General features: G+C 32.0%; 2 protein-coding genes across 10 annotated transcripts in view; one reads left to right on the forward strand and one right to left on the reverse strand.

Moving 5' to 3' along the window:
• The window catches only part of LOC143254148 (uncharacterized), a 420,077-nt gene that overhangs the window by 147,776 nt on the left and 259,653 nt on the right, over nt 1–12,648 (forward strand). The window lies entirely within an intron of this gene.
• Nucleotides 1–12,648, reverse strand: part of LOC143254154 (uncharacterized) — a 58,750-nt gene that overhangs the window by 14,077 nt on the left and 32,025 nt on the right. For 2 of the 9 annotated variants that reach the window (XM_076508955.1, XM_076508957.1), the window contains exons 1-2: nt 3,714–3,867; nt 3,192–3,372 (exon numbers count right to left, since the gene is read on the reverse strand). The exons of 1 other annotated variant lie outside the window; for it this stretch is intronic. In XM_076508955.1, the coding sequence (XP_076365070.1) occupies nt 3,192–3,372; nt 3,714–3,841 (309 nt within the window). In that variant the 5' untranslated portion in view covers nt 3,842–3,867. Of the gene's footprint in view, nt 1–248; nt 3,373–3,713; nt 3,868–6,105; nt 6,168–6,221; nt 12,642–12,648 lie in introns of those variants that run through there. 6 more of the 9 variants (XR_013030024.1, XR_013030025.1, XM_076508959.1 and 3 more) reach the window with 4 other exon arrangements.

Raw genomic sequence — 12,648 nt, forward strand, 5'->3', positions numbered from 1 at the left:
CCGATTTGAAACAATTTTTACGTGATAGAAAAAAAAAGAATATTAATTTAGAAGTCTCCGTATCTTATGGAAAATATATTTGTAAAAGCAAAATAACTTGTATGTAATTTAAGTTATTAGGTCAAGGTAATATTGCAAAAGATCTTTGGAACAGAATTCAAAACTCCTTATGCAATGATATTATTGGGTCACATTATCATATGACACTAACAGATCAATTTTGATAAGTAATTAACCAATTCTCCAAGTACGTTTATGGGATATGAAGTAAGATTAGCTACAGTAAAAGCTCTTTTTCATACTACAGTTTTTTTATTAGATGCTATGTTATCTAACAACCTAGTTTTATTTTAACAAATGAAAGCAGCGGTTGTCAGTCTAATAAAGATCACAATGGATGCTTTACCACATATACAGTCAGAAACCATTATTAGATGTGATTTTATCATAATTTCAAATTAAAATCTCATTAATCGACAGACATATACAGACATATATTTCCAGGTTTTCTGCATTTTTACAGTTTTATTGTAATATATTAAAACAATTTGACACTTATCGAGATGAATAAGATTCATCAAAACTGTTAAAAATAAAGCAGTTTGTTATATTCAGTAGCTTCTGATCTTATCAACCAATGGGGATCAGAATTTGATAATTAATTGAGTGATTAATATAGGTGATTGAGAATAAGATTTACACTTATTATCAGTCATAATGTTGACAATTTCCCATAAAATTTAGGTTGTTTCTAAACAAGATATCAAACTAATAATGTTGAATAATCATAATGAAAAAGTGAATAAAATGAGAAACTGATAAACATAATAACATAGATTTACACATCACATGAGACATTAGTGTTAGTTCTATTACATTGTAAACGGTTACATATTCTAAATAGTTCTTTAAAGATTTTGAACAAGTAGAAGTGTTCATCGTAATAGTATTACAACCACACTCTATTCATGTTTCTATATATACAGTCTTAAATACGTCAAACATTGTTTTCGGAATGCTATTCAAGTTAGCCATTTAATACAACATACATTATACATATTACAAAGTAAATATATTACAGACATTATAATCAATAAAGTTACTGAAAGTAACCTTAAAAAAATTGAAACATATATTAGTAGTACGCACCTATGCTCACAAACATGATAGTAAAGTATATCAAACACTTGAATTTATTTGAGATCTATTTATACATTCTTCAAGAGCTGTTAATTGAAAAAATAAGTTGGTAAAGGAACTTATTTAATGAGAAAATGAGTTGTTAAGCATACATGAAGTGCCAACTGAGAAAACATTGTTACGATACAAGTACGTATCTGTAGAAAATAGCGTTCGGAATGTTTATTTATATTCAGTTGTATGTGAGTTTTCACGATGGCAAAGCCACATCGAGCTATCTGTTCAGTTGTCTTTAATGTGAAACATAGAACATTAAGTAAATAAGAAATAATTATTGAACGCACCGTAGAGCTTGTTTTGTCTGCAAGACTAACTAACGTGTGTCTTAATTTACGTTTCTTTTTATAGTCGTACAATATCTCTGAACTTTCTGTACTGGGATTAAATGTATATGAATATTCTTTACTGGTTCAAAATCAATCCGTTTCTGTACTGCGGTGTACGGTATCTATGCGGACTATAACGGCTTATAATATGACTGGACTTTAATCTCCATACTGGGATAAAATGTATCGGAAATTGCATTTAATGATACAGTCTCTCTGAACCTTTTTTAGTGCAAAAAGATTAATTTATCGTTCTAAACTGTAACACAAAACGCTGTAATTCTAAGATAGTTTTTCTTCTTAAAGGGCAAGCAAAGAGCAACAATATTTAACTAAAACATTTATGACATAAAACCGTGCTTGTGACAAACGTGAGATAATTTTCTAAAACACTTGTGATGTAACAAAACATTTGCAATTAACATATGGTAATTTACTAAAACACTTTTGAAATAAACATTATCTACTTTTATATCTGATGAAACAAATTAATGTTTGTCATTGTTATTAAATACTTGCCTTGATTTTGGAAAATTCTTCGTAATTATGATTTTCTGTCTTATTTCTACTACACTTCCTGGCCCGCTATGGCCAAGCCCGTTAAGGTGTAGGACTCGTAATCTGATGGTCGCGGGTTCGCATCCGCGTCGCGCCAAACATGCTCGCCCTCCCAGCCGTGGTGGCGTTATAATTTTTCGGTAAATCCCACTATTCGTTGGTAAAAGAGTAGCCCAAGAGTTGGCGATGAGTGGTGATGACTAGCTGCCTTCCCTCTTTTAGCTGCCACTGCTAAATTAGGGACGGCTAGCACAGATAGCCCTCGAGTAGCTTTGTGCGAAATTCCAAAACAAACAAGCTACACTTCCTTCTTGGCGTATCGTTTGAATTCCAGGCATTCTGCCAATACCGCATGTAAGCACTGGTTGTTTACTTCGGCTTTAATTTCATAACATTTTCCTCGGTTCAAGTTCAAAGCATATTTCTTTGTTTTCGAATTTCGCTAAAAGCTAGATAAGATCTATCTGCGCTAGCTCTCCCTAAATTTGCAGCGTAAGACTGGAGGGAAGGCAACTAGTCATCATTACCCACTGCCTACAATGTGACGACTATTTTACCAACGAATAATGGGGTTGATCCATTATAACGCCACCAATGCCGAAAGTGCGAGCATGTTTGGTGCGACCATAATTCAACCTGCGACCTTGAGATTACAAGTCGAACGCTTCAACCCACCTATTCATGCCAAGCCTTCTTAATACGTATATTATCACAAGCCAGCGTGTAGAGATTTCTGCATCACGTGTTTTAACAGGTGAATGTGAACAGATTAACAACAACAGGTTACACAATTTGTCGCCATTACTTAAAACAAAAAAGTCAATACGTTTCCAAGCAAAAATGTCACAACTAAACCAGAAAACCTGCTCTAAATGTAGATAAAATCTCGAATAGACCCCACTACACGTGTATTCTATACAAATTTTTCAAGACAGCTAGAGTTGGATGTGTTATTATCGCCGAGGACTTTTGGCGAGTGTGAGCTGAGAGATAGGCGAGTTTTCTGCCAACTTTTGAGTTTATAGGAATAGTGTAGGAAAAATTTATAAACCTTTTCTGCGACAACCACCTTCACTTATCTGGGCAAAGATAAATTACTATACTCACTTGGACAAAAATAATTACCCATACTGTAAGAAACAGCCCCAGTTGAATGAGAAGAAAAAAAGAGACGGATTCAACTAGGTCGACGAAAGTGCGGGTCGCCAAGGAAAAAGCGATGCCGACCACTGGAGCGTGAAATGCAACGATGACTCTGGAAAACCAAGAAACATCCACAACGAGTGATCTGAAAAACAAACAAAGAAGTCTACTTCGCTTGGTGGCCAAAAACTAGAATTAATTTAGAATTTACAAAAAAACTCTGGCACTTTGTAATGTTGCAAAAGCAAAATTAACATCTCTGGAATGTGATAAAGAAAACAATAAAAAGAATATAAGAGAAAAACGAAAACCAGAAAGAAAAATAGTTAAGTAATTCAAGTGAAAATTCTGAAAACGAAGATGAAGGAGAAGAATCTTCTCATACTGAGGTAGAGATAGTTCCTTCCTGAAGGAGAAGAAACTTGTCATACTGAGGTAGAGATAGTTCTTTCCCCCACTAAAAATAATAGGAATGATGTTACTAACTTAATCAAAGCCTTGGATGTTGATAACGGAGAAACTAATGAAGAAGAAAAATCTAGAACAAAGCGATGAACTAACATGAAAACCAAGAGTTTACTCTTGTAGTGTCGAAAAAAAAAGTAGAAATTCATTACAAAATCAAACTACACAACCAAAAGACACACCACTTAAAACAAAACACCCAACCTTTTAACTATTATTGAAGGCGTGCCTGGCACATATAATCAACTGCAACTAGCAGCGGAAATTAGCAGATGTAAACCACGTGTTGAAAAACTAACGTAAAGCCTTTATCTTAAGGCGGTGTCCTTGTCCGAGGTCAAGGAGCTACTGACGTAAATCATATAATTAAATCAACTCAAGAACGCCTTCGCACTTGGGAACATGAATATATATCTACCAGGAACTAATCCACAGCCTAAGGCAATAGTAATCCGTAGGGTGCACCACTCCATAACAAAACAGGATATTGAGCAATATTACATAACCTAAATATACCATACACTAAAGCAGAAAGAATTATCTCCAAGGTCACTAAAAAACCAACAAATTTAGAAAGAGTTTACATGGAACAACATTAAAACATCTTGTAACTGATAAACAATGGTATCATTTTGTGGTACCAAATATTCCAAGATGATCACTAAATCATCAGCATTATAAATTACTCAGTGTTATAATTGCCAACAATATGAACACGTTTCAGCGGCATGTCTACAAACACCGAGGTGTTGCGGATGTGGCGGTGAACACCACATATCTCCATGTAAAAAAGATCAAGCGAACCAAACTGCTGTAACTCTGGGGAAACACAAAGTGTAAATTATAAAAGATGCGACAAATAAAAAGATAAAACAACGCATTTATGATTTAAAAACAATAAAGCCAACACAAGATAACACACCTAAAACCACAAACACACACAAGTACAGGTCAATTTACATATGCAAAAATGTTGAAAGAAAACACTACACAAACAAAACCACCAATAAAGAAACAACAAACTTCAACCAAAACAGTGAGCAATTTACAAGAACTTAACAAAATCAGAAGTACAACAAACAATAAGAAAATAACAATCTTACAGTGAAGAAAACACAAACGATGAAACAAATCTAATGGTAAACATAATTAAAAACATTGTTACAGAGTTCATTACAAAATTTACAAAACCGACCCAATCAAAATATAGCATAGACCTATTCATAGACATCGCTAAAATATACATAACATCACATATACCGAGTGGAAGACTTAATAACAGATATTAACCCTGATTTTCTTATAATAAGTGTAACACAAATTTATCCTCAGAATAGATTCAAAATATGTAACTATACATCAATAAGAAGAGATAGAAGAAACAATCAAGACACCAACACAAGAATTATGTTATTATATAAAAAACATCTTAACGATATTACACTTATCCTTGCTACCATAATATAATAAAATTATATATAATTAATTTTTTAACCAGTAATTACGAAACTATGTTGATCTAAATATAAGTTACATATGCGAAGTTAATCCAATAAAAGCGCTTAAACTTGAAGAAAATGTTTCACATGCCTGACGTAAAACGTCACGTAAGATATCGGTCTTACATATTTAATATACAGCTTCACCTTAGAATAAAAGTGGACCGTTATTAGCTTTCCATTCTTAGGATTAATGACAGCTGATTTAGAACAAGAAACCCATATGATACAAAAATATCTGTTAGGCCAAGCGAACAAGATTAGCTGTTTCTAGATCAAGTTTTCAAAATAATCACAGGAGTGAACGGGGTTGTTAATGATTATTCATAATGAACTGAAACAGTGTTGTAGAACAGTGTTTTTGGCTTTAATTTACGGTAACACTTCCATATTTCCTGCATGGTTACAGTTTTAATGCTATTTAGGAAAACAATGTGACATGTTGTTGTTCAATTTAATGAGATTCATCAAAACTGTTAAAAGTCAAACAGTATTATTAAATTCGCTACCTTCTGATCTAATGAACCAATAAGGATCATAATTTGATAAGACATCTAGCGATATATTCGAGACAACATAACTTGTAGACACTATAAAATTAATTATATTACAGATATTATAATCAATAAATATATTGTAACTATACTTAAAAGAAGAATAGAACATTCCATACGATGCACGTACCAATTACTCGGAGACAAACTGATAAAGTGAAGTCAATATTCACATCGATTTCAGATCTGTTTACAGCTTTCGATTGAAACAATAATAAAGACAGAGAAACTTATTTAATGAGAACATGAATTGTTAATCATACATACTATACCAATGAAAAAAAAATGTTATTTAATAAGTACCTGACAATAAAAATTCGCGTTTAGAAAGTATATTTATATTCAGTTGTGTTTGTGTTTTTTGTTATTGCAAAGCTACATCGGTCTCTCTGCTGATGTCTCCGTATATTCAGTTGTCTCTACTGTAAAACATAGAACAATAAATCATCAAGAAGTAATTATTGAACGTACCGTGTAACGTATAATTTTAGTAAAATTGTAAATTTTTATCTAAATAGCCTTAAGTTAACTCGTTTAAAAAGTTTGACATCACTTAACGTAACGATACCAAACCTAAACTCGTTTGGAGTGTGACAAACAAATAAATAATAATAATGTGTAAAATAAAAACAAAAAAGTTAACGTTTTTGCATAAAATAATTGAGATTATAACATAAGGAAACAAATAACTGTGTATTTTACTTTTGGACGAAATTACATAAACCCCATAAGGCTTATTCAACACGATATCCAACTTTGAAACTACATCAGTGTCAGAAAAAAAACTAAAAACATTTCTGTAAAGTTTGTAGCGTTGATTTGTGATTTAAATTTGTTTATCAGTATATCTCGAAAAGAATCTAGTTACAAAGTACGACTTTCGTATGATGTAAAATCAGTAAATAGTAATCTGGTTCATAAAAGTTTCGTAACTCAGAGCTGTGGCCTTCACTGTTATGGCGTCATTACATCATATTATGTACATTCGTTAATTTGAAGAATATTTTTAACATAACCAACTCACTTGCAGGTGATATAAACGTATTTCAACTTATTGCATTATAATGAAGATGAAGTCAGTGGTGAGTGTTTTACAGTTTATTCTGTAAGTGAATTATCGGTTGAACTTTTGCACAGCTCACCGGAAGCGAATAGTTTTATTTATAGCATGGTATCATTCCAGTATGATAAGTGGCAAACTAATATGAGATAAATAGACCAAAATTAATAAATAATCTTTACGTTGAGTAGATTCACTAAATTAATCAGTCATTTCTATTGCTGTTATTAATAAAAATTAGGCTGAACAATTTAGACAAAACATGAATAATGCCATTTATTTTATACATAGTCTGTTCTATGTTTGAACATTTCGCAATAAAATAGTAAAACTTTATGGAGAAAAAGTTATAGAATAAGCTAATTTACATCGTACTAGTTTGTGCAGCTGTATAGAAGCAAATAGATTGGTTGTTTAATGGTCCTAGCATAATAAAAAATGAAATTTATTATTTATTTTTTTTTACAGAATTTTTTTCTACTTTTGGGGATTACGGTCTACACTGTAGGAAGTTGCGCTGAAAACGGAAGTAACAAAATAACACGAAACATCCACAATAGCATTAGTGGTTACGGATATATACGGGGAAATAGCTCTTAACAGACGTTGTAAGAAAAATGGTTTTAATAAGAAACCAGATTTCGGAATATGTAATGGAAATGAAAGATACAAGAAAATATGTTTAAAAGAGACCCAGACGTAGGCTTGGTTTTTGACAGTGACCCTAACTTAATAGATGGGTTAACAAGAGAAACACGAAAAGCAAGACAAATACATCTCGGTGGAGGAACAAGAAGTGATATAAGATTGGATAGTGAGCTAAGAATGAATGACAGTCTTCATTTGGGAGCATAAAATCGTATTGGTGGAGGGTAATTGGTAACAACTCACTTAATTTCGATGTTCAAGTTAGTATAAATAAGTAAGAATATCAACATTTAAAAACGTAAGAGTTTCAAAGTTTCCCTTTTTAAATAATAAAGTTAATCAATTTAACCACCAGGCCATACCTCTCGGCTCGTGAATCTGAGGATTGCTGGTTGAAATTGTGCTTTCCCTATCATTGGTCAAAGTTTACTCCAACATTTTCAAAATTCGTGACTTATGTAATGCCTTTTTTATTAATATGAACATTATCTCACGGGATAAAAGAATGTCATTGGTATGTTAAGTTTTTGGAAGAACCTGGTTTCATAACTTTATTGTTTTTAAAATATTTGAATATTTAAAAAAATTTGCCACCTTCTAATGGTAAATATAAATCGTTGGTTTTCCAGGTAATGTGTAATGCCTAAGAGTTTAAAATTTATACACATTAAAAAACGTATCAGTTATGAAATGAAAAATATAAGGGCCTTATGTCACTTTGTTTATTTAAAGCAAAGCAACAAAGTGAGCAATGTGATCTTTGTTTGTCGCATAGAACCAAGACCAGATATTAGTGATTTAAGTTACTAAAGTCATTGATAAGTCGTTGGGAGAAGAAAGAGAACAGTTGTGTTTGTGCAGCATAAGTAATCTTCGATTTTATTAAAGGGTAGGAATGGAACATTTTAACTTCTACTTCACAATTAACTCAAAGGAAATAAGAGGAGATTCATAAATAGAATAGCGTCTGTGATATTTTATTTGTTGCAAAAAATCGAACTGGTGTATATATATATATTTATATGTCGGTTATAATCACGTTTAATGGAAATTGAACTTATATGAGCAGAAAATTATCTATATATATGTATAAATAAAAGTATAGTGCATATTGAAACCAATTACAACTGTAATAAAATAATTTATAGTTGTCTTCAAACATCAACTTCCTCAGGATAACAAAGAGAAAGTTTGCAGCTCTTTGATAACCTGAATATGACCTACACAGGTGGAAACGTTGTTGTCTACTTTATTTTAATGAAAGTTTTAATACCCACACCAAACGTCTTGAGATAATTTTTATTTCAAGTGGGTTTCTCGTTATCATGAATAAACTTCCCAAATCCTTTGAAAATTATTAAAGTTAATTAAATAACTTATAACAACATCGACAATTTTATGCTTTTAATTCAGCTTATATTAAACTTTATAGATGTTTTTTTTTTCCTTTTTACAGCTTCTGAGAATCTGGATTATTGCCGGTAGAACTGATGTTGCGAAATCTTTCCTTTGTTCAATCAACAACCCGTAGTGAAAGAAAAATATATTGAAATTACTGTAAACTGAATTTTAATATAAATAAATTTTGCATTGGAATTTAGTTTAATTTTTGTGTAACAGAAAACAAAGAACATTTTGTTTGTTTGTTTTTGAATTTCGCACAAAGCTACTCTAGGGATATCTGTGCTAGCAGTCCCTAATTTAGCAGTGTAAGACCAGAGGGAAGGCAGCTAGCTACCACCACCCACCGCCCCCTCTTGGTATACTCTTTTACCAACGAATAGTGAGATTTACCGTCTCATTATAACACCTTTAAGGCTGCAAGGACGTAATTAAACAGAGGTAGCAAACTAAACATAAATATGTGAGTCATCATATATTCATTCACAAAAATGTTTTGTTCCCGTTTACATGAACCGTAACTGGATAGTGGTGCTGGACTGTACAAGACAGTTCAGTTGTTTCTTTACATTTATGTACAAAACTGCAGAAGGGACTTCTTGGGATATGTCTTTCACGGGTATCGAAACGTTCAGCATCCTGGAACATTATATAAAATATAAGTAGTGATTAGGGGGTAAGATAACTGGTTCCTCGGCGAAAAGTTCTAATATGCTACACTTTGTATGTTCTTATTTTGATAGGAAGTCGTTTTTGTGTCATCATAAGAAGATATGTTACAAAAATGTTAAACTCAAATTTTACAACGAAGTGTAAGAATTCTAATCAGTGATGTCGAGAAAACCCGCTTTTAGAGAAATATATATATGCAAGAATTCTAAGTGTTGATTCTGTTATTGAAAATATATGTCGTTTGTAATGAAGTAACATTTTGACTTGTTGTCATTCAATGATTTTAGGACCACATTATTTGAATTACATATTAATAATTTGAAATATATTTCACTCAAGATTGAGTAAACATCACGAAAGAATTTTCCCCGTGTTTGTTGACCAATATTTGCCAATTATCGAATCATTGGTAATCTTAGCCAAGTAAATACAATGTTAAGTTCTGTTTTGGTTTGTTTCGAATTTTGCGGTCAGCTACACGAGAACAATCTGAGCTAGCCATCCCTAATTTTGCGCTAAGACTAGAGGAAAGACAATTAGCCATCACAAACCAACGCCTACACTTGGGCTACACTTTTACTTAAAAATAGTGGGATTGGCCGTCACATTGTAACGTTCCCTAGTTGAAAAGGCGAACATGTTTGGTGTGACGGGAATGTTCAGTAACTGACGTATGGCAATGTGAAAAACAAAGTAAACGAATTACATAATATATATAAAAACATAGTTACGTTTGTTTGTGTCGTTTGTTTTTTATAACAAGAAAAATCAAACTTTTTATTAAAAATTGTTATGCATTTCCATCATAAAAATATTAATTAATTCATTCGTAACCCGAGGGTCACGTGTTCGGATCCTTATCACACCAAACCTGCTCGCCCTTTCAACTGTAAGGTTGTTATAACGTTTCGGCCAGTTACACTATTAGTTGGTAAAAGAGTAGCCTAAAAATTTGCGGTGGGTTGTGATGACTAATTTCATTCCCTTCAGTCTTACACGGCAAAATTAGGGACGGGTAGAGCAGATAGTCCTCGTGTAACTTTGGGCGAAATTCAAAACAAACAAACAATCATTAATTCATACTTACTTCCTTTTAACGGACAGTGTTATCAGTATGTTTCTACCTGACCATCGCAATAGTTGATGTTTCTGAAAATCTAAGATATCAGTGAGAGTTAGAGCGAAACGTTTTTTGTTTGTATTACGAAAGAAAAATTTATTTTGTTAATCGGTTACTTAAATTGAAACAGTCGTGTTTTTAGAATAATGTCGTTTTGTGTTACAATTTGGAAAGATAAATTAATTTTATCATGCTAAAGAAGATTCAGAGAGATTATATCATAGAATACAATCTCTGATACGTTCTATCTATCCCAGTATAGAAATTAAAATCCAGTCATATTGTATGCCGTTGAAGTACGCCTAGATACAGAAAACCGCTGTATATAAACAGTTGAATTCTTTACCAGTAAATAATGTTAATAATTTGATATAAATACAAGCCACATATGCGAAGTTATTTCGCTCAAAGCGCTTTAACTTGACGAAAATGTCTGCATATGCCTAAGTAAAACGTCAAGTGAGTTATCGGACTTACATTTTTAATATTCAGCTTCACCTACGATTAAAAGTGGACCGTTTTTGGTTTATCGTCATTAGGATGAATGACGGCTGATTTGAAGCAACAAACCCATATGATAAAAGAACGTACAGATACAAAATATTTGTTACGTCAAGCTAACTAGATTAGCTGTTTCTATCTCAAGTTTTGAAAGGCATCACAGCAGTGAACGGTTGTTAATAATTATTCTCAGTCAACTTTTCTGCACAATTATACTATATTTTAGAAACTTATGCTAATCAAAGAACGATTAGCATCAGGAGATGTTATATTAAGCATTTAGCTAAAATGATGATGCTTGATAAAGTTATGTCGTTTCATAGAAATAATGACAAGAATCTGTTAGTCTACATTCCATGGCGTTACTATAAATAATCTATTAACACTGTTTAGAGAAGGAAACGTATCTGTAAAGCTCTGTTCTGAATAATATATTGTGATGTTATAAATTCTTTATTTCAAGTGATTTGTTAACGTGTATTCATAAAATGTCTAATCAGAGACACGTTAGATGTGTAAGTGACGTGCGGCCAAAGAAGGTCTGTATGTGTAACTTAAAGAAAAGAAATCAAAATCCTAGGCCAAACTGGTAGCTATACTTATATGCCCCAAGTAGAACAAACAACGCAGCCAGGCTAATTAATGAATAAATATTTTCTTTAGAATTATTATCAATGTTACAAGTGTAGCTAGGAGTTTGACCGTCAATTTTGAGTTCATTCTATTACGGCTAGAAAAAGAGATCTGTTTAAAAAGAAATTTTTCAGTCTTATCTTTGTCACAACCTAATAATATTTTCGTTCAATACGAGTGCCATGAATTAAGCTAAATTTCACTACGTGTTTACCGATTAACGCTTCATTTCTGTTTAGTCTTAAACTTTTGACCAGCTAGTATTTAGGATAATTCCACAATGTTCACATTTTTTATATTAAATGCTAAAAAGGTTTTTATTTTTATTTTTCCTTTTCTTATTTTCATCTTTCGAAGTTCTACTCAAATAAATGGTTGAGTCTAACAACGCGAAAGGCTTATTTTTTCTTTATGATCATTGGCTGAAGATTTTGGCTAGCAGTGTATATACCAGGTATTCATTATAAAGTTGTTCATAGATATAGTAATTGAATGATCCAAATTATACACATAGTATTAATTACCTATATAACACTTAACCATATAATACTTGAGAGAAAAATAAACTAAAAGAAAGTGATAAATACAGGTATACTTTATATTATATTAAGTTTAATAAATATGTCAAACTGGACACTATCTGTGACAATCAAGATACGTCTTAATTCTTCTTACTTCCACTATTAGTTCTTCCCTGGTCTTATTTTAAAACTCATATCGGAAATGTCTTTACCGATAGGAATGTTGTAATTACTCGCGCACTTCACTGTTTTACACGTACTTCGATATAATACTTAACACTTCTTGGTTCAAGTTGTCTTCTTCTGGAATAACACTATCGTGATGTCGGTTTTCTTTTATCTGTCAT

This window comes from Tachypleus tridentatus, chromosome 6 (assembly GCF_004210375.1).
Source record: "Tachypleus tridentatus isolate NWPU-2018 chromosome 6, ASM421037v1, whole genome shotgun sequence".
NCBI lineage: Eukaryota > Metazoa > Arthropoda > Merostomata > Xiphosura > Limulidae > Tachypleus > Tachypleus tridentatus.